Source organism: Lepidochelys olivacea, assembly GCF_965140295.1.
Source record: "Lepidochelys olivacea isolate rLepOli2 genome assembly, chromosome: 2".
NCBI classification, from domain to species: Eukaryota; Metazoa; Chordata; order Testudines; family Cheloniidae; genus Lepidochelys; species Lepidochelys olivacea.
The window spans coordinates 37,182,572-37,206,149 of record NC_140412.1 but is presented as its reverse complement, the minus strand read 5'-3'; the positions used below and the strand labels follow the sequence as shown (position 1 = coordinate 37,206,149).

At 41.1% G+C, this 23,578-nt stretch overlaps 1 protein-coding gene across 1 annotated transcript in view; it reads left to right on the top strand.

Moving 5' to 3' along the window:
• Positions 1-41: 41 nt before the first annotated feature.
• The window catches only part of DCAF13 (DDB1 and CUL4 associated factor 13), a 43,032-nt gene continuing 19,495 nt past the window's right edge, over positions 42-23,578 (top strand). The window contains exons 1-7 of the mRNA XM_084621667.1: positions 42-184; positions 4,633-4,832; positions 5,442-5,549; positions 6,309-6,401; positions 9,538-9,693; positions 13,147-13,224; positions 21,407-21,489. Coding sequence (XP_084477793.1) covers positions 115-184; positions 4,633-4,832; positions 5,442-5,549; positions 6,309-6,401; positions 9,538-9,693; positions 13,147-13,224; positions 21,407-21,489 — 788 coding nt within the window. The 5' untranslated portion in view covers positions 42-114. The remainder of the gene's footprint in view (positions 185-4,632; positions 4,833-5,441; positions 5,550-6,308; positions 6,402-9,537; positions 9,694-13,146; positions 13,225-21,406; positions 21,490-23,578) is intronic.

The following is a 23,578-nucleotide window of genomic DNA, read 5'->3' as shown; positions in this document are numbered from 1 at the left end:
ACGTGAGCCCGACGTCAGCTCTTCCGGTCGTTACTGTGAGCTCTGACTTGACCCGGAAGCATTCCGGGCTGGTTCCGGTCTGTGCAGCCGCGAGGAGCGGAGCGTGGCGGCGGGATGAGGGTGAAGGTGCTGAGCCGGAACCCGGATGATTACATCCGCGAGACCAAGCAGGATCTCCAGCGCGGTGAGCGCGCGGGCAGGCGGAGGCGGTTGGTTGGTTGGGGAGGAATCTTCGGTGCGCGCGACGGACAAGTGCTTGGGGGCGAACCTAGCGTAATGGCTGTGCGGGTGTCCTGAGCGCCGTTCCCCGGGGCCCGCCTTGTGCTGGGGCCACCCGCCAGAGAAGAGGGAGCATAGGCTTGGCAGGCTGGGCTAGGAGAGGGTCCGGCCTGCCAGCCCCTTGGACAGGTGTGTACAGCGCCTAGCACACCAGCGTCTTGGTCCCCTACATGGCGCCATCCCAGGCTGCAAGTAGGTAACGATAACACTGTCGTGGGGTACAGGCTTTACAGATTAGTAAAAGACGCTCAGGGAGATTAAAGCTAACACCTACAGAAGTGTCTGCTGATTTTGGATATCTCAGTAACTCGATGCCCGAGGCACCTATGTCTTTCGCCAGAACACATTTCGTTCCCTTTTTGCAGTCTGAGCCACTATCCACCGTTCAATTTACTCCCAGCAAGAACTCATTCACCACTGAAACTGTTCTGAATAAGTCAGGGGTCCTATGGAAAAAATGGTTGTGATCATGGTATCAAAGATGGTATCATAATGCTAGTGAATAGGGTATCAGAATTAAGGATATGTGTGCTAGCTTAATTTTGACATTGTTGAACAATTGACTGCTTCATTTTGCAGCCTCAGTGTTCTTTCAGTGTAGGGATTTATTTTTCTTTGAAACTTCCCAGGCTGAGTTTTCATCTTGTGCGTTTATTTTTTTAGACACTGGAATAATGTTCTGCATTACACAATAAGAAAAGGACTGCCTCTTTCTATATAAGGACATGCCCCAATAATGTATTGGAAGTTGGGAATGCAGGGTTCTGTTTCTGACTCTGGATATGGATCATGATCTAGGTGAGGTAGTCAGTAGGCGGATTGCAGGTCAAATCTGGACCCCCAGATGCTTTGAATGGACCCTCAAATCTTTTCATTTACCTATTATTATTTATTATTTTCTCTGGAGTCCGGACCTTGACTATACCTTGACCAAGAAATTTGGACCTTGACAAAAAAATAATTGACTACCCTGAGGTTAGACTCAGTGGTTCTCAAACTTTTGTAATGGTGAGCCCTTTCACATTGGAAGCCTCTGAGTGTGACTCCACCCTTAAATATATAAAAAAGTGTTTTTAATTTATAACACCATTATAAATGCTGGAGGCAAATCAGGGTTTGGGGTGGAGGCTGGCAGCTCATGACCCCCCATGTAATAACCTTGCAACCCCCTGAGCTGCAACTGACCTCCAGTTTGAGAACCCCTGGGTTAGAGAAAGGGTCTGGGACTTATGACTCTAGCCTGCTACTTATTTTTCAGTGATGTTTTGCCCTTATTAGCGCTTGTTCATCTCTGGATCCAATGGCATCTTGTAAAGATGGGTGTGTCAGAATAGTACCACATTATGGACAGTCTCGTCCTGATCAGATTTGGCACATTCTTTTTGAGAGATGCTGTAATCGTGCTCTAACGTAGGGGTTCTAAACCTTTTTGTTTCTGAGGCCCCGCCAACATGCTGTAAAAACTCCATCACCCACCTGTGCCGCCACAACTGGTTTTCTACATATGATACTTTCGGGAGAATTTTGCGTCACTGCAATGCGCAGAATTTGTCCCCAACAGATTTCTTTGCTTCCCCCCAGAAGAATGATTTTCTGATGGGGAAGCAAAGGGAAGCTATAAGAGAAGTCATGTGACCCTCCCCAGCAGTATATTTCGGGTGCCTGGGGTAGCTGGCAGAGAGGTAAATTACTGTGGGGCAGGGGGTGGGACTGGGGAAGACCTGGCTGGTGGCTCCTGCCCAGCACCAGGCTCAGTTGCTAGTCCCGGCTGGGCTGAGGAGGATGGGACTTCCTTTTCCCCTGCACTGCATCTGGGGCTGTGTCAGACTGACCCCTACTGGATTTCTCCCCTGGCTGTAGGAAGCTCTGCAAACTCCACCTTCTGCGCTTCCTACACCTATTTCTCCTCAGCTGCAGGGAGAGGGATCTCTGTACAGGGAGCTGCTCCCCATTTGCCCAATCCCCATGCAACCAGACACTCCCGCCGAGCCTAACCCCCCCCCCCACACACACACAACCAGAACCCTCCTGATGAGCCCCACTTCCCCTGGACCACCTCGGCAAGCCACCTGTACCTGGATCCCCACCCTACCAAGCCCTGACCAGCTGCACCTGGACCCCCCTGCGGAGTCCCATTAGTGTTGCCTGCAGAACCCCTCAACAATTCCCTGTGCATCCAGATCTCCCCTCCCCCCCATGCACCTGGCTCCCTCACTGAACTGCCCCCACACAGAACCCTCTCAACCCACACCTAGATTCCCCCCACACTAAGCCCCTTCACACTTGGATCCTGCCTTGCTGAGCCAGCTTGCCGGCACCTGGCACAGAGGGGCAGAACCCTGAGGTGTTTCTGGGGCAGGCCAGGTTCTTATGCTGTGTCAGGGTTGGGTGTAGCCTCACTGCTGAGTCAGATTTCAGAGTAGCAGCTGTGGTAGTCTGTATCCGCAAAAAGAAAAGGAGTACTTGTGGCACCTTAGAGACTTAACAAATACTCCTTTTCTTACTGCTGAGTCAGTGTCCCCGGGGAGCTGCACAGTGATTTCCCACCTCTGTGCAGCCAGTGGTCTGTGCTCCCCAATTCCATGCTGGAGCCTCTACGTTTATTTGACAAAATTTGCAGAATTTTAAAATATTTTGTGCAGAATTTTTAATTTTTTGGCACAGAATGCACTCAGGAGTAATATAAAGCCAGGGCTCACATTAATGGGTAGCAAGAAGGGCAATTGCCCAGGATCCCATGCCACAGGGTGCCCCTTGAAGCTAAGTTGCTCAGGCTTCTGCCTCAGCCCCGGGTGGCAGGGCTTAGGGCTTCAGTCCTACATGGCAGGGCTTTCTGCCCTGGGCCCCAGCGAGTCTAACACTGGTCCTGCTTGGTAGACCCCCTGAACCTGCTCGTGGACCCCCAGAGGGCCCCAGACCAGTGGTTTTCAACCAGTGGTCTAGTGGATGAAATTTGGGTCTTCCACTTTCTAGTCTATTTGTATGCTTTTCCGAGCTTTGTCAGATATGAATGTATGTAAACTCTATGGCCCACAGTTATCTCAATTGTGTAATAGGGTAAGGAAGAAACTAAGTTTCATAACGTAGGGATATGGTACCTTGCTCAGTAATAAGTGTTACGAAATGCAGGGAAATATTGTTCCTCATTGGAAGAGGTGAGAGTAGAACTCATGGTCTCCTACCTTCACTAGAACAGAGGCTATTTTGGTTGTACAGAAGAAAAGATCTCATAAATAGGCTACGTCTACACTACCACAGTAAGTCAGCCTACGCTATGCAACTCCAGTAATGTGAATAACATAGCTGGAGTCGACATACCTTAGGTCAAAAAGAAAAGGAGTACTTGTGGCACCTTAGAGACTAACCAATTTATTTGAGCATGAGCTTTTGTGAGCTATAGCTCACTTCATTGGATGCATGCCATGGAAACTGCAGCAGACTTTATTTATACACAGAGAATATGAAAAAATACCTCCTCCCACCCCACTGTCCTGCTGGTAATAGCTTATCTAAAGTGATCATCAGGTGGGCCATTTCCAGCACAAATCCAGGTTTTCTCACCCTCCACCCCCCCACACAAATTCACTCTCCTGCTGGTGATAGCCCATCCAAAGTGACATACCTTAGGTCGAGTTCCTACGGGAGAAACTCTCCTGTCGACTTACCTTACTCTTCTCATCGGGGGTAGAGTACAGGGGTCGACTGGAGAGAAAGTGGCTGTCGATTTGGTGGGTCTTCACTAGACCCACTAAATCAATCACCGGTGGATTGATCTCTGAGCATTGATGGTTATGTGGTGGGGTATGTGTGTGTGTATGTATGTATTCCCTCCCACCCACAACAGTGTGGAAGAAACAAAATAATTACAAAATATCCTTGTCCATTGGCATTCTCAATACTGGCTTTGTTTTGGTTCTTTGAGCAGGTAATGTCTCTTGATAGGCAAGAGCCTTTTAACTTTCAGTTCCCAGCCTGCTCACATGACTAGTATAAATCCAATGTTGAGTTAAATTATGGGCATTTTAGTTTCAGCACTTTTTGAAATATAAGACAAGTGTTGATAGCTAGAAGTCTAATCTAAAAGTAAAATCTTTTAAAAATTACTTGACACTGTCCATTTAACTTCTTAATTTAAAAAAAGCTAGTAGGACTAACTCTAAACTTAAATATTTCAGTAGCCGGTGATCCCGCAGATCACTTTGCAGTTATCAATGTGACAGAAATCCCAGTGTTGTGGGAAAATATATTCTTTCCATCATGGCAGGAAAAATCAAAGGGAAATTTATCTTAATTCAACTTAACTTGCACCACAGAGGATGTCATGGGTTCTTACGATTATCCATCTTATTCCAGTTCCAAGAAACTATGATCCTGCATTGCATCCATTTGAGGTTCCACGAGAGTATATGCGAGCCCTGAATGCAACAAAATTAGAACGTGTGTTTGCAAAACCTTTTCTTGCTTCACTGGATGGTCACAGGGATGGAGTTAATTGTCTGGCTAAGCATCCACATAGTTTGTCTACAATACTTTCTGGGGCCTGTGATGGAGAGGTAAGTGAATTCCCCCCCCCGCCCCCCCCCCCCAAAAAAAAAAGAATACAAACTTCTTTTTAAAAAAATATAAGAATGGCCAGGCTGGGTCAGACCAGTGGTCCATCTAGCCTGGTATCCAGTGCCAGATGCTTCAGAGGAATGTATAGAACAGGGCATTATAGAATGATCCATCCCCTGTTGTTCAGTCCCAGAATTGGTCAGTCAGAAGTTTAGGTGTACCTAGAGCATGGGGTTTCCTCCCTGACCATCCTGGCTAATACAATAATTCCTTTCACTGCACTTTCTATGGTCCCTATCCTGCAAGCAGGTCTAAGTCATGTGGAGCAGCTTCCAGTATTGGGTTTGTAAAATCGAATTCTTGCTGGTGGTAGCAGTGACACTCACTTCAATAAAGAAATTTTAAAAAAATATAAGGGAAATGTGATTGTAAGCCAACAAAAAATAGACATGGCTATTCAGGGGAAGGTTTGTTTTGAACTCCTTGGAACACATTTTCTAAAACTAGCTAGATTTCAGGCTGCTGGTGTCCATTTGACATGACTTTTCATGACATCTTACAGCTAGAAAACTACTAAATGGAAAAATGTTTTGGTATTCTTTTAACAGGTTAAAATTTGGAACTTGACCAAGCGAGAATGCATCCGTACTTTACAAGCGCATGAGGGCTTTGTACGAGGGATATGTGCCCGCTTTTGTGGTACTTCTTTCTTCACCGTAAGTATAATGTTGGTATGACGTATAGAGCATACTTCCACCATTGGTTTTCCAATCAGAAACTTAGTGTAATCATTTGGTGAGCTTCTGTGGTAGCATGTTTAAAATGTCAGTAGTTTTTAGGAATAATGTCCACTAAACTCCATTTATATTGCAAACCTAGCCTTTTCTGTTTCTGAACAAAAATGTTTGGTGCTACAACGCATTTGTTAACCAAGACTAGCAATTTTCTGGTGTTCTTCCTTTAATAAGGGCAACTCAATTAATTTGAGTACGTTATTTTACCTACTGGTTTTGTATGGCAAACTGTGTTCATTGCAAAACACTATGAATAGTTAGTATGATTCAAGATGGTTTCAATTGAGTAATTAAAGTCAAAGTTCTGTCAGTAAACATCCTTTCATTGTCACTTTATATCAAGTATAATGGGTTTAAGTGCACATAAACTGACTGTGATAAAATATCAGTGTTTTGGTGTTCAGATGAAAACAGGACTAACATCTAACAATGAAAAGCATGAAGTATGGAGGACAGAATGAGTTGATGGGTCCTCTTGTTAACAAAAAATCTTGTATGTCCATCTACCGACAATGGAATGTGTATCCACTGCTCTGAAGTAGACACTAGATAAGTGTCATGGGGCGGGGGGGAAAGGTTTGGGTAGTTGCATAACATAGGAGCTTGAATTGTGTAAATAGAATAAATGTGTGTTAAATACTCCAAAGAGCTAGCTGTATACGATTTCTCCAATGCTTCTAGGTTGGTGATGATAAAACTGTGAAGCACTGGAAAATGGATGGCCCAGGATATGGAGGAGAAGAAGAAGAACCACTGCATACAATTCTTGGAAAGGTATAAAAACGTCTATTCTCTTGTTACTACTTAAGTTAGTTAAGCATGGACTAGTGGGGTGGAAGGTGATTGATTGTGGATCTGGGATTTATATTTCTGCATTTTCTCCTGGGAATGTTTTATGTTTTTCAAAGACTCAAAAAGTAATAGCAAATTTTTTTTAAGTACATCAGAAGCAGGAAGCCTGCTTAACAGCCAGTGGGGCCACTGGACGATCGAGGTGCTAAAGGAGCACTCAAGGACGATAAGGCCATTGCAAAGAAACTAAATTAATTCTTTGTGTCGGTCTTCACGGCTGAGAATGTGAGGGAGATTCCCAAACCTAAGCCATTCTTTTTAGGTGACCGATCTGAGGAACTGTCCCAGATTGAGGTATTATTAGAGGAGGTTTTGGAACAAATTGATAAATTAAACAGCAATAAGTCACCAGGACCAGATGGTATTCACCCAAGAGTTCTGAAGGAACTCAAATGTGAAATTGCAGAACTACTAACTACTAGTCTGTCACCTGTCATTTTAAATCAGCTTCTGTAGCTATCCTCCAGTCATCTGGTAATGTGATACCTATTTTTAAAAAGGTCTCCGGAGGTCATCCCAGCAATTACAGGCCTGTAAGCCTGACTTCAAGTACCGGGCAAACTGGTTGAAACTATAATAAAGAACAGTATTGTCAGACATATAGATGAACATAATTTATTGAGAAAGAGTCAACATGGTTTTAGTAAAGGGAAATCCTACCTCACCAATCTACTGAATTCTTTGTGGGGGGTCAACAAGCATGTGGACCAAGGGGATCCAGTGGATATAGTATACTTAGATTTTCAGAAAGCCTTTGACAAGGTCCCTCACCAAAGGCTCTTACGCAAAGTAAGAGGGAAGGTGCTCTCATGGATTGGTAACTGGCTAAAAGATAGGAAACAAAGGGTAGGTATAAATGGTCAGTTTTCAGAATGGAGAGAGGTAAATAGTGGTGTTCTGCAGGGGTCTGTTCTGGGACCAGTCCTATTCAACATACTCATAAATGATCTGGAAAAGGGGGCAAACAGTGAGGTGGCAAAATTTGCAGATGATACTAAAGATAGTTAAGACCCAGGCAGACTGCAAAGAGCTATAAAAGGGTCTCTCAAAACTGCGTGACTAGGCAACAAAATGGCAGATGAAATTTAATGGTGATAAATACAAAATGATGCACTTCGGAAAACTTAATCCCAACTATACATATAAAATGATGGGGTCTAAATTAGCTGTTACCACTCAAGAAAGATCTTGGAGTCATTGTGGATAGTTCTCTGAAAACATCCACTCAATGTGCAGCAGTAGTCAAAAAAGCAAACAGAATGCTGGGAATAATTAAGAAAGGGATCGATAATAGGACAGAAAATATCATGTTGCCTCTGTATAAATCCATGGTACGCCCACATCTTGAATACTGTGTGCAGAAGTGGTCGTCCCATCTCAAAAAAGATATATTGGAATTGAAAAACGTTCAGAAAATGGGCAACAAAAATGATTAGGGGAACGGAACGGCTTCCGTATGAGGAGAGATTAATAAGACCGGGACTTTTCAGCTTGGAAAAGAGATGGCTAAGGGGAGACATGATTGAGATCTGTAAAATCATGACTGGTGTGGAGAAAGTAGATAAGGAAGTGTTATGTATTCCGTCTCATAACACAAGAACTAGGGGGTCACCAAATGAAATTAATAGGCAGCAGATTTAAAACAAATAAAAGGAAGTATTTCTTCACAGAACACACAGTCAACCTGTGGAACTCCTTGCCAGAGGATGTTGCGAAGACCAAGACCATAACAGGGTTCAAAAAAGAACTAGATAAATTCATGGAGGATGGGTCCATCAATGTGTATTAGCCAGGGTGGGCAGGAATGGTGTCCCTAACTTCTGTTTGCCAGAAGCTGGGAATGAGCAACAGGGGATGGATCACTTGATGATTACCTGTTCTCTTCATTCCCTCTGCGGCACCTGGTACTGGCCACTGTCGGAAGACAGGATACTGGGCTAGATGGACCTTTGGTCTGACCAAGTAGGGCTGTTCTTATGCATGTGTGGACGGGAGTTAGGTTAGAGGCGACTCTTGAGTTATACCTCTAGTTCATATTGCTGTGAAAACAAGCCCTTAAAGTGCTCCATCTGTTTGGCTTATTAAAAAGATTGAGAGGTGACTTGAATAGAGTGTATAAGTACCTCCATGGGGAGAAAATACCGGACTAAAGGGCTCTTTATTCTAACAGAGAAAGGCATAGCAAGAACCAGTGGCTGTAAACTGAAGCCAGACAAATTCAAATTAGGAATTAGGACAGATTTTTAACAGTGAAGGAGGTTAACCGTTAGAACAAACTACCTATGCAAGTGGTGGATTCTCCATCTCTTGATGTCATCTTATTGACTGGATGCCTTTCTGGAAGATAGTCTTAGTCAAATACAAATTATTTTTTAGTTAGATGGAAGTTATTGGGCTCAATACTGTGTTAACTGGGTGAAATTATCATAGGTCATTATTCAGGAGATCAGACTACATGATGATGGTTCCTTCTGGCCTGCATTTATGAGATGTGATAGTGGTTTTGTTTTAAGTAACTTAAAAAAAAAAGCTGATTTTTATGGCATCCTCCACCACAGTGCACATATTTTGATGTGTTTTTTTGGTATGTGAGCTAGGGAGAGATTTTAAAATTAATTATGGTACTTCCATAAGGAAAATTGCTAACAAGATTCAGCTATACACTTTTGTGTAACACATGGGATCTATTTGACTGCCTCTGGAAATACATTAAACATTTTAAAGTTTTTTTTATGTAGGCTATATTACCACACTTTTTAATATGTTGTATGTCAAAGTAAAATGCTCGGTCAGACTGGTTTCAAACTGTCTGAGTGACAGTTAATACAGGTTTCACTATAAATATAATCAATAAAAATTTACAAAAAAGAACTTGCAAAAAGAAAATGAAAGGCTACAATATTCTTAAAATAGCTAAATGTGAAAGACTACAACATGTTCAGCAGGGCGTGATGATTTGGTCATCAGTAATTTAAATAATAAATGTAACAACTTGAAAAACTTGTTATACAAAGTTGAGTTGAACATTCCTGTAACTAAGTTCTTTTGCCTTTTATAGACAGTGTACACAGGAATTGATCACCACTGGAAGGAAGCTGTATTTGCAACTTGTGGGCATCAAGTAGACATCTGGGATGAACAAAGGACCAGTCCCATATGCTCTTTGACATGGGGTGTTGATAGCATCAGCAGTGTTAAATTTAATCCAATTGAGGTAATGTTTTCTTTATACATACTGTATGTCAATATTTTATTTGATCAGTACGAGGACTAAATCATGTTAACATTTAGAGATTCATATTAAACTCTCTTCAACTGTTTGTTCCAACTCTAAATTTCCAAAACAGTATTTTTAACACCGTTATATAGCATGTGTTTTTTATTTATTTATTTTTATTAAAGTGGTGATGTTGCTTCAGTAGGTAATACTGAAGATAGTCTTTTGTATACATACTAAATCAATTACCAACATCGTGTTGAGGGGAATTTTGTGATGGGAATTACTGTCCTTTAGATTAGCTGGTGAATATGTGAAAGAATTACTACTTCACAAGTAGGGAAAAACGGATTGATTTCGGTTTGGTGAAAACAAAGCTATTTCTGAAAAAAGCCCTCGAATTGACTGTTCAGCTGTACATAAAGAATAGTGAACCCATTTACTAATGGTTAAAGCAAATAGAACACATTTGACACCAAAATTTTGTTTTGTCAAAGGAGATTCAAGATCATGTTCCTGTTCTGTGATTGCTTTTATTCAAACAGTGTTCTTAAAATTTTAAGAGTCATATATTAGAAGAAAGTGGCTATGCCTGTACTTAAATTAGCAAAATAGCAGTTGCTTAAATATTTAGTGTAAAATATATACCATATATATTCGTTCATAAGCCGAATATTTTTGGTAAAAAAGTGACGCATCAAAGAGCGGGGGTCAGCTTATAAACGGATCTACACCAAAATTTGATGATTTTAAACTCTATGAAATCATTGAATTGTATATCTAATACATTGTTGTTTTGTTTACCTGGAGCATCTGCAGGCATGGAGCCCCTCAGTTCTCTGTGGCCGCGGTTCGCCGTTCCCAGCCAATGGGAGCTGCGGGAAGTGGTGTGCCACTTCCCGCAGCTCCCATTGGCTGGGAACGGCGAACCGCGGCCACAGAGAACTGATGAGCTCCATGCCTGCAGATGCTCCAGGTAAACAAAATGTCCCAACCCGCCAGTGGCTTACACTGACAGGCCAGAAGCCAAAGTTTGCCGACACATTTATTGATGTCAATACTGCAGCCTTTTAAAGTTGCAAAGTCTTTGTTTAGTGAACTAGATTGGCTTGGAAAGAATACTAAAAGAGCAATGCTGCAGATCTGCATGACATTTGACCCATGCATTTTCACAAAATGCTATGCCTTACAAGCCAATCAGAAAAATACAGCGAACGATAGTACTATAGCACTGGTGTCAGTCTGCTACTGTGTAATTTGATCTCTTCGTGAATTTCTTTCTACCTATGGACCTCATAAGTCTTGAGCCAATATGAAAATATAACGTGCAGAATTGATGGAATCGCTAATAAAATTGAAATAGCCCGTTATCCCCACAGACATGCCAATCTACAGGGCTGCTTTGAAATAAACAAAGAACAATAATAATTTGACAGTGATAAAGCAGGTGACATTCTATATAAAATCCTACAAAATCTATAACTACAATAATAATATACTATTTTCATACTAGTATTTAAAATAAACAACGGTGAAATCAAAAGAAAAAGATCTGCTGATCACGCAGTGTTCAAACTTAAAGTTGTTGAATATACAGAAGCAAACAATAATTGTGCCGCTGCTTGTGAATTCTGTATCAATGAGAAGCAAGTAAGAGAATGGTGAAAAAATAAAAAAAAAAACTAAAAGACATGCCAAGAAGCAAGAAAAAATGTCCAACAGGTGCGCTCCATTTCCTGAGCCAGAGAAAGATCTCAATAATTGGGTTGTTGAATGTCGACAAAGTGGGTACATTGTCATTAGAACTGGAATTCGTCTGCATGCTCTGCAAATGTTGAAAGATGACAAATACAAGTCATTAAACCATCAATGTTTGTCACATCAGCGGGTTGGTGTAGTCACTTCATGAGCAGTCATAGTCTCTGTCTTCATCAGCGAACAAAGATAGCGCAAAAGCTGCTGACAGATCTGGAAGAAAAAATCGAATCTTCCCAAAGGTTTATTATAAAATATCGAAAGGAATATGCATTTGAACTGTTACAAATAGGAAATATGGATGAAACACCGATGACATTCGATCTCCCGAGCAACAGAACGGTAACCAGTGTTGGTGAAAAAACAGTTTTACTTAAAACCACTGGCCACAAAAAAATCCATTTTATGGTGGTTTTATCTTTGGCAAATGGATCAAAGCTCCCTCCTGTTGTTCTTTTTAAAAGAAAAACCTTGCCTAAAACTTTGAAATTTCCTGCTGGTGTCATTGTACATGCACACGAAAAGGGATGGATGGATGAAAGTGGGACTATTGAATGGCTGGAAAAGTGTGGAATAAGAGCCCAGGAGCATTTTTCAAGAAATCTGCCATGCTCGTTTGGGACATGTTCAGGGCACACAAAGACGGATGAGGTGAAAAATGTGGCCAAAAATATGAAAACTACTTTGGCTGTAATACCTGGAGGCTTAACTTCAGTTCTACAACTGCTTGATGTCTGCCTGAACAAACCCTTTAAAGACAGGCTATGGAAAATGTGGTCTGAATGGATGTTCTCAGGCATGGCGAAGTTGACAAAAGGCAGGAATCTTATGAAGCCCAAAATCAGTCTGGTCACCCAGTGGATCAAGCACACGTGGGTGTCCATTCCCTCGGAAATGATAGAAAAATCATTCAGGAAATGCTGTATCAGCAATGCACTCGATGGGTCAGAAGATGCCATATTTCATGATGACACAATAGAGGTTGATGATGAGAAGGAATCTGAGACTGAGGACTACACTACCGACATCTACGATGATGATGCAGGTGCAGCTGTGACTGAAGCCAAGTTTAATGAACTGTTTGGTGAATTGGAGACTGATTCACACTTTGAAGCATTTTAAGACTTTTAAAAATCTCATATTCTTCTAAGTTACTTGTTTGAAATATCCGTTTACTGATTTTAAAAATTGACTGTAATTTTGAAGGTGAATACATATTTCTTCAGTTATTATAACAACAGGTTTTTCGTTAGATTACGTTAAAATAATTCTAGCAAAACTTTTGAGTGTTTTCTTGTGATGCCAGCTTTTAAAATATAGCAGGTGTTGGCAAACTTTGGCTCCTGGCCCATCAGGGTAAGCCACTGGCAGGTCGGGACGTTTTGTTTACTTGCGGCGTACTGCATTCATCCAGAGCTTGGGGTGTCTGTGAACGCTCCAGGTAAACAAAACGTCCCGACCCACCAGTAGCTTACCCTGATGGGCTGGGAGCCAAAGTTTGCCAAGCCCTGAAATATAGGGTCGGCTTATGAAAGGGTCATACAGTTTTTAATATTTTTACTTATCCATCTTGGGGGGTCGTCTTATAAACGAATGGGCTAATGAACGAGTATATACAGTACTCAGTGTCCTATTTTTTTTGTTTTCATAGCTTTAGAAGGTGGTACCTGATATAATGGCATGATTATTTTTTAGATGTATCTTTTGGGAAGCTGTGCTTCAGACAGAAATATTGTGCTGTATGACATGAGGCAATCAACTCCATTAAAGAAGGTAACTTTGTTTTCTCGCTGTTTTAATGATTTGTTCATAAAATGTTGATAGCAGTTTTGGTAATACAGCAACACTTAAGTAGCATGTTAGCATGGAGAGGTCACAGACAGTTTGAAGTTAGTCCCTGACATAGTAAGCATTGGGGATTTTGGACCAAGTGGGAGTTCTGTGGGTGTCATCTCTTTAATTTAAACTAATCTCGGGTGTGAATTTTTGTGATTTAAGCCATGCAAAGGGTTTAAAAAGGGCCCTCTTTTCATTTCAAATTGGCTGTCATACTCTCTCTGTAATACATTGTAAATGTGTGTAAGACTGGCATAAGAGTCTTAAGGCTTGTCTACACTACCCGCCAGATTGGTGGGCAGAGATAGATCCAGCAGGAGTCGATTTATCGTGTCTAATATAGATACAATAAATCGACCACTGAGTGCTCTGCAGTCGACTCCGGTACTCCACTAGAACGAGAGGAGCCAGCGGAGTCAACGGGAGAACGTCAGCTGTCGACTTACCACAGTGAAGATGCCGTGGTAAGTAGATCTAAGTATGTCGACTTCAGCTAAGCTATCACATAGCTGAAGTTGCATATCTTAGATCGACCCTGCACAATAGTGTAGACAAGCCCTTAGTTATGTTCATTTAATGTAGTGTTCCTACACGTGTGATGTTTTTTCTTACCAGAGGGGGAGGCAAAGTAACTTTTTTTAACTCTTAAAAGACTTTCACTCAAAAAAGGAGTTCCAGTTTAGGCTGTGCTGAAAAATTGAGCTTACACATATTTACAAATGGAAATGACAAGCTTTTCTTGAGCTTGCTCGAGTTAAATGGTGTGATCGATACATTTCTAGTTAAAACTGAATAAATACTTTGTCGAATAACATTTATATAAATTATTTTGTACACAACATGTGAGTTGTCACTTGTCTTTCCAAAAACATTTTAGGCAAACCATTAAATGTAAGACAATTCACAGTTAAGTATTTATGATCAGATAATGTGGTTATTGGGTACAAGGACTGACTCAGCTTGATGACATTTTTGCTTCTATGGGAGCGCAGTGTTCTGGCTCTTTGTTACGCACTGAGAGTCCCTATGGTGTATTATGGAGTCTGTTCCCACACAAAAAATCTGTCTTTGATGTGAGTGGGAGCCTTGTGTGGGGAAACAAGCACCAAACATCAGTAGAGCCTCAGTGATGATCCAAAATAATGTGCCTAGAAAGGCTTAACAGAACAGTATATCTGCTCTTTGATTTAAAATAAATTAATAAATTTTAAAAAATCTGACAGCAGCATAGGTCTCTTGTAAGAGAATGGAAATACTTCAAGATTTTTAGTATGTGAGAAAGTGCTTTCAGTGGGATGCAACTATAGCTCTACATTCACTCTATTCCAAGCCATCATTTATTGTTTATTTTTCATACTTAAAATAAGTTCTTAGTTCTGGTAGTATTGCTAATGTAACTGAGTGAGTGAGCTGGATTCTCCTCTGTTTCACTTATCAACAGAACTGTTGTTAAAGCTCCAGTTCCAGAACCAAATTCTGGACTCATCTTTTTCTGAAGACAATCGAGTTCCACTTCTGTATAGTTGAGGGCAGAATTTGGCCCACAAAATCTCTCATTGGTGATGATGTGTTAGCCATAACACACAGATAAATGTGAAAATAGACTTCCATGCAGTTTAAAGGAGCCTGTCAAAGTTAGGAACGTAGGCTGTGTGGAGATGTAGGAATCCCCATTCAACAATTTTCTCACTGTTCTATGCACTTCTGCATTGGTGATCTGTTGTTCTTTGGGTTACTGCCATGCAATCTTGTGAAGAGGCCCAAGGGGACCTTTGTTTAATTAAACATTTAATATATAGATAGTCTAACCACCAGTGGAAACGGAAAGCTATGCTATGAGTTGCCATAGTCCAACTATTTTAGCAATAGTAAATATAAAGCTATGATAGGAGGTAAAATTTGAAAAACCTCCACCACCTAACCCTGGCTTGCAGATGAGAAGCTTTTAAAGCAACTGTAATGAGGTGCTGTTTTCTTATAGAAAAACAGTTTAAAAAAAAAAAAAAAAAAGGAATTCGAAACTAGAAGCACTGCTGCTGAAGAAAGATAAATGGTACACTAATGATACAATGGAAGTCTATCTGGAAGTCTTTGAAAATTATTTATTTTTAAGAGAGAAATAATCAGTAGAAAAATCTGTGCTACGTTTAAAACAAAGTGGCTGTGAATGGGTGACGAGAATGGAAAACTCGTGGCCTGATTATCAGACAAAGATGCAAGATTTATCACTTAATTAGAACTGATAACCATCCATCACACCATTATTAAATAATGATTCTGCAGTATTTATAAAAGCCTGTGTGCAATCACCCTAATCGCAGACCTTCACATAGCTAATGACTCCCTAAAAAAGAGCAAAGATCTCTTTCCTTTCAGATGTACTAGCTTTAATTTAGGAGATGAGATACCATGGCAGTGTTCAGGAGAGAACTGCAGCTGTGCAAAATAAAGCCCTTTGTTTTTCTTCTGTCTAGTGCAAAATGTTCTATTTAAGTGTGTACATTAATTTTGACAATTCTTGGTATATACATTGCCATTACTTTCTCCACTTGCATTCCATTCCACAACTGTTATATGTGGCACATATTTTTAATGCAAACCCTATAAATATAAAAAATGAATTCTATAACTTCTATAGAGTCTGCACTAAAGATAAACATAAAAATATTAGCCAACATAATTGAAAAGATATTTATTATGGGGGAGGAAGCAAACTGTTAGATGGTAAAACTTGCAGATGACACCATTATTTAGGATAGTCAAGGCCATTAAAGACTGCGAAAAACTTCATAGGGACTTAACAAATTTAGATAAAGAGGCAGCATTATGGCAGACGCAATTCCAAATGCAAGGTAATCTATACTGGAAGATATTACTTGAACTACACATGAATATTCCTGGGCTCTAAATGAATTGTGACCACTTGCAGTGGAGTAGTCCTAAGGGTCATTACAGACAGCTTTGAGCAAAAGTTTTCCTCATTTGTGGTAGTTAATTTAATTAAAAAAAAAAATGCAAACAGTGTTCTGGTGTTTAACAAATGGGATAGAAAACAACACTGAAAGTATTAATGCCATTATATAAATCAGTAGAACACCTAATTGGAATACTCTGATCAGTTCTGGTCCCTCCCCCCCACTTGAAAACACATATGGCACAAGCAGAATGTATTCAGAAATGGTGATGAAAAGGACTACAGGTATGGAAAACCTTCCATGTGAAAAGATTGGGACCATTTTGAATGGTGTAGAGAAGATAGAAAGGGTAAATGGGAGCACCCATAATTCAAGAACAGGAAGACATTCAGTGAAATTAAAAAGTAACCAACTTAAAATTGTAAAAAGGCAATCATTCCTGTAGAATCTGTGGGATTCACTGCCATAAGAAATCATTGAAGTAAAGAGTTAAGTATTAAAAATTCCCCTCTATTTGAACTGCCTAGAGGACCAAAATGGTGTTCCCATTGTTTGCAATACTAATAAAAACCTTAGCTGATCAAATAGGCCAAAAACTCAATACATACTAAAGTGGGAGAGATTAGTAAAATCTCACTGTACATGGACAATGTGTGTTTGTGTTGCTTTTAATCTGCAGGTCTCCTTATTGACTCTTCATATAGGAAACCTCTAGCAAGTGTTCATGGTTTAAAAATAAACAAAACCAGTGTCCCCAAGGACTTCTTACCTGAAACTTGCCCTAGTAAAGAGTTCTGCTCATTAAATGTCTGGACATTTCTAGAATTAAAAATAGAGATCATGAAGTGGTCTCTGTTAGAAATTTAAAAGTTTCTGTAGTGGCTGTGTAAAAAATCACACCCACAGTAATTCAAATCTCTTCAAGCCCCAGGCTGAATTCTACAACTGCTGTCAGGCATAATATTAGATATGTATGGTAACATTATTGGTTCAGTTGGTGTTTTTACTTGAAAAATGTAGAATGAGTCCATGTGTGAAACAGTGGACTCAAGATATAGTAGACATCATTCCGCTGGAAAAGAGCTATTATGAAACAAGAGGTGAAGGCATAGACTTTGACCAAAACTGGCTCCTTCTGAGCGGAAGCTACCCATACTAAGACCCAAATCAAAACCAACAAATACTTAGCCACTTCTGATTCACCAGTAATACCAAAGAAAAGAAAAGGAGGACTTGTGGCACCTTAGAGACTAACAAATTTATTTGAGCATAAGCTTTGGTGAGCTACAGCTCACTTCATCGGATGCATTCAGTGGAAAATACAGTGGGGAGATTTATATACATAGAGAACATGAAACAATGGGTGTTACTATACACACTGTAATGAGAGTGATCAGGTAAGGTGAGCTATTACCAGCAGGGGGACCTTTTGTAGTGATAATCAAGATGGGCCATTTCCAGCAGTTGACAAGAACATCTGAGGAACAGCAGGGGGGGGAGGAATAAACATGGGGAAATAGTTTTACTTTGGGTTACCAAAAGAAACTACAGCATTTGGTCAAGAAACTCCTTGAAAAAGCACAAGATCAAATCCGCACAGACACACCCTTGGAACCCCGACCAGGGGTATTCTATCTGCTACTCAAGATCCATAAACCTGGAAATCCTGGATGCCCCATCATCTCAGGCATTGGCACCCTGACAGCAGGATTGTCTGGCTATGTGGACTCCCTCCTCAGGCCCTACGTTACCAGCACTCCCAGCTACCTTCGAGACACCACTGATTTCCTGAGGAAACTACAATCCATCGGTGATCTCCCTGAAAATGCCATGATGGATGTAGAAGCCCTCTACACCAACATTCCACACAAAAGTGGACTACAAGCCGTCAGGAACAGTATCCCCGATAATGTCACGGCTAACCTGGTGGCTGAACTTTGTGACTTTGTCCTCACCCATAACTATTTCACATTGGGGACAATGTATACCTTCAAATCAGTGGCACTGCCATGGGTACCTGAATGGCCCCACAGTATGCCAACATTTTTATGGCTGACTTAGAACAACGCTTCCTCAGCTCTTCTCCCCTAATGCCCCTACTCTACTTTCACTACATTGATGACATCTTCATCATCTGGACCCATGGAAAAGAAGCCCTTGAGGAATTCCACCATGATTTCAACAATTTCCATGCCACCAACAACCTCAGCCTGGACCAGTCCACACAAGAGATCCATTTCCTGGACACTACGGTGCTAATAAGTGATGGTCACATCAACACCACCCTATACTGGAAACCTACTGACCGCTATGCCTACCTACATACCTCCAGCTTTCATCTAGACCACACCACGCAATCCATTGTCTACAGCCAAGCTCTACGATACAACCGCATTTGCTCCAACCTCTTAGACAGAGAGAAACGCCTACAAGATCTCTATCAAGCATTCTTAAACTACAATACCCACCTGCTGATGTGAAGAAACAAATTGACAGAGCCAGAAGAGTACCCAGAAGTCACCTACTACAGAACAGGCCCAACAAAGATAATAACAGAAGGCCACTAGCCATCACCTTCAGCCCCCAACTAAAACCTCTCCAATGCATCATCAAGGATCTACAACCTATCCTGAAGGACGACCCATCACTCTCCCAGATCTTGGGAGACGGGCCAGTCTTTGCTTACAGACAGCCCCCCAACCTGAAGCAAATACTCACCATCATCCACACACCCCACAACAGAACCACTAACCCAGGAACCTATCCTTGCAACAAAGCCCGTTGCCAACTGTGTCCACATATCTATTCAGGGGACACCATCATAGGGCCTGATCACATCAGCCACACTATCAGAGGCTCGTTCACCTGCACATCTACCAATGTGATATATGCCATCATGTGCCAGCAATGCCCCTCTGCCATGTACATTGGCCAAACTGGACAGTCTCTACGTAAAAGAATAAATGGACACAAATCAGACGTCAAGAATTATAACGTTCAAAAACCAGTCGGAGAACACTTCAGTCTCTTTGGTCACTCGATTACAGACCTAAAAGTGGCAATTCTTCAACAAAAAAACTTCAAAAACAGACTCCAACTAGAGACTGCTGAATTGGAATTAATTTGTAAACTGGATACAGTTAACTTAGGCTTGAATAGAGACTGGGAGTGGATGGGTCATTACACAAAGTAAAACTATTTCCCCATGTTTATTCCCCCGCCCCGCCCCCTGCTGTTCCTCAGACGTTCTTGTCAACTGCTGGAAATGGCCAACCTTGATTATCACTACAAAAGGTTCCCCCCCCCCCCCCGCTGGTAATAGCTCACCTTACCTGATCACTCTCGTTACAGTGTGTATGGTAACACCCATTGTTTCATGTTCTCTATGTATATAAATCTCCCCACTGTATTTTCCACTGAATGCATCCGACGAAGTGAGCTGTAGCTCACGAAAGCTTATGCTCAGATAAATGGGTTAGTCTCTAAGGTGCCACAAGTCCTCCTTTTTCTTTTTGCGGATACAGACTAACACGGCTGCTACTCTGAAACCTATAATACCAAATAGTTAATTTTTGCCAAAATTTAAATTTAGAATATTGATCATATATATAATAAAACTTGGCTATAAATTTATTTTTGTGGCTTTGGTGTAAGCCGTGCAGTGTTCACTTACTGTTAACTAGTTTAAAATGAAATTTTCATCCACGTATAATAAGCTGAGAGAGAGAGTTGAGTAGAATAAAGATTAAATACAAAACTTTGGCTAGGATTAGAGTTGACGACAGTCTGTTTGAATTTCTCACTTATTAATAACTTCTGTGTCGTTATCCATCTAATATGTGGCAGGAAGAATCACTGTGTGCAAATAACTCTCTTGATATGCTAGTTGGAAGCTCCTCCACACCTCAGGAGAGACCAGAGCTACTCTGTTAATAGATGACAGATGATTTTTTTTTCTCCTCCCCCAACAATTCCCTAGCTGTCATTACAATTACAGGACTCCTCTTCAGGGTGGGAGAATAGAACATATGGCTTCCTAATACCTTTCATCTAATCGACTATTAGCAAAATGTGTGGGTTGTCTTACTAGGGTAGTTGTCAGCTCCATCTCGACTACTTTAAGATGAAGCTGTTTTTTTCTGTGGCCCGTCTGGTTTTCACAAGTTCAGGATGCAAAATTCCTGACTCATGAAGCAACTTACTGCCAGTGGTACAGGTCCCATTTTTACTTAGGGCTTGTCTACACTACCCGCCGAATCGGTGGGCAGTGATCAATCCAGCAGGAGGTCAATTTATCACGTCTAGAACAGACGTGATAAATCAACCACTGAGCACTCTCCTGTCGACTTCGGTATGCCAGCAGAACAAGGGAGTGCAAGTGGAGTCAATGGGAGAGCGTCTGCTGTTGATATACTTCAGTGAAGACACCACGGTAAGTAGATCTAAGTACGTTGACTTCAGCTACGCTATTCACATAGCTGAAGTTGCGTATCTTAGATTTACCCTGCGCAGTAGTGTAGACAAGCCCTTAGTATGTCTGTGGTATTATACTAACTACACCCACCCAAAAACTGCTAGGCACTTCTCAAAGCAGACCAGATATCATCTTCGCCTGAGGAATTAATAAACAATAATTTCTGACATAGTAAGAAGATAACAGCTGGGGTGGGGCATAGTTGCAGACAGGACAGGGGCCGTATTAATTTTAAATGTGGTTACTTAGCAAAGACTAATTCATTGCATCATCCATCAAAGATATCTTTTAAAAAAATAAATATATCAAATAGATAAGTAGATTTGAAAGGTTCCTGTTGGTGTTATGGAAGAAATGGACCTTCAGGGGAGATGTAAAAGTAGCTTGGTGTACCAGCTCAGGAATGATATTCCCTGGGTAAAGGGCAGCATGGCATGGCATAAAGCCCTTGTTACATGACATGTCTCCACAGAGAACTTAATTGCAGCATAATCTGAAGGAAAGACCTCATAATTTGGGACAGGAAGTCCTGAGTCCTAATCCTTGCACTGCCACTGAAATGCTCTGTGGCCTTGGGTATGTCACTTCACCCTTCTGCCTCTGTTTCTACATCTGTAGAATGGAGTTGTTTACCTGCTTCCCGGAGGTGTTGGGAGATTTGGTGTGTGTATGTGGAGAATGGCCACTATTTATTACTTATAGCAATGTAGTTATATGTATTTTTTCTCAGGTTATCTTGGACATGAGGACAAATACGCTCTGTTGGAACCCCATGGAAGCTTTTATTTTCACTTCAGCAAATGAGGACCACAAGTAAGCATGCTATCGCTTTTTGGTGATCCCTGTTAGTTTACTTACCTAAATCTTATTTATTCATCCTTATTCTACAGTATTTTTATAAAATCACTTCACATTTTATATTTGAGTCACTTAAGTAAATGACTAATTAGAAAATTCTAGGTTTGTTGGATATAAAACTTGTATTAAGTAGCAGACCACTCTTTCTACATGAATCAATAGCTGGAATTAATACATTGTCTTTTACTAAAAATTAGCCACCATTTTGTTCTCTAAGGGCCTAGTGAAGCAGTCCTTCTTTGGCCTTAAAGTCAATGAGAGTGTTTGAAAGACCTCATGACCTACCTTTGCAAGACCAAAGATAGTGCTACTAAGGAGGGCTGTAGTACTATGTACCCACCAGCTACTGTTGTACTCCCAACTAGTTTTCTCAAACTAAATCTGCTGTTCATATAGTTACAAGGTCTATCTGTCCTTGATATGCCTGTGTCACTTATCTGCACTGAAAGTTATGCATAATCATCAAAATCAGAGTAACTATTTCTGTAGGAGGAGGAAATGGGAATATAAGATGACAGCTCTTTGGTCACCATTTTAGCTCACAATAAGAAAAAGTGAATTGATGTAAGTGTAACCTACAATGGCACTTGGAAATTAAACACCATTGATCCAGCCACAAGAGCAATGAAAGTGCTTATTTACTTGCCAGCTATCATGAATCCTGGCATAGTGTGCTAATCAGCTATTTTGGCATGAACATTTCTTTTTAAAAAAATAAAAAGCCTCTTGATTTTTTTTTTTCCCCACAAAAGGTTTTAGTACTTAACCTTTGCTAGCTCTTCCTGTCTCCTAAAGCACTTTTTTGGGGGAGATGGCATTGGCCACTTGAACAGTCAACCTAATGTTGGAAAAAAGCCTTCTCTCTCTCTAATGGTGTTTAAACCCAGAAGCACTCAGAATACACTTCATACCTTTCTTTCCAAGGAGCCAGTGGTCCAAAAACAGAGATCACCGCTTTCTTCTATAATACATTAATATAGTGACTCTTCTTGAGGATACTCTTCCAAAGAACTGGTAACTGGCTATGTCGTTGAAAAGGGGAATACACTGGATGCTCTGTTTATTCCTTATTTGCGTGATGGGAAAAGTAAAGCCTCCTAAGCAGTTTAGTACAACTCATAGCTTGTAGCACCACTGAAGTGATCAAAACTTTATGAAGTTGGCAACCACTATTAATTCCTCTAATTTGTGTTTAAAAAAAATAGTTTAAAAAAAAGTAACATACTTGTGTACTGTTGTATATCTTCAACACATTGTACAAGCATTAGTTAATTAAACGGAGTAGCAGGTGCGAGTGGGAGAAGGAGGTCCTGCATTCTGAAGGAGATTGGGTCCCTTCCCCATTCTCCAAGCAGGCAAGGATTTCCCTGTAAGCTCCTACTGGGAAAACCTCTGGAGTTGGCTGGCCTGCCTTCAGTGAAGATGCTACTACACCAACGGGAAAGCTTCTCCTTTTGGCGCAGTTAATCCACCTCTGCAAGAGGCAGTAACTGTGTTGATGGGAGAAGCCCTCCTATCGACATAGCCCTGTCCACACCAGGAGTTAGGTTGGATTAACTCCGTGGCTCAGGGGTTTGGATTTTTACACCCCTGACTTAGTTATACTGATGTAAGTTTATAGTGTAGACCTGACTTTAATGAGGGCAGTGTAGCGGAGAAGAGAGGGTGACAGGCAGGGCAAAGGGTGTGCCAAATGGAATCTGAGAAACACTCAGCAGTTGTAGATGGTACATTTTGAGGCTGGAGGTGGGAGGAATGAAGGAGGAAGATGGGGTAGCTTATGAAGCAGGTTGAGCCAGAGAACCAAAAACAGGCTGAGGGAGAAGTAGAGTAAAGGAGACCCACTTTTCCTGTACAAACAGGGAAGGAATCCTAACTCTAGCAATACAGCTAAACTTACCAGCTAGTATGTGTTCTGTACCTTTTTTCAAGTCCTACGATTCTTTTCATGCTTTATTAGCGGTTGTCTGACTTGAAATAAACAGTTTTAGGTCCTAGGATCTAAAAGCTGAGCTTTATGGGTGCATATAATCACGTACTTCAA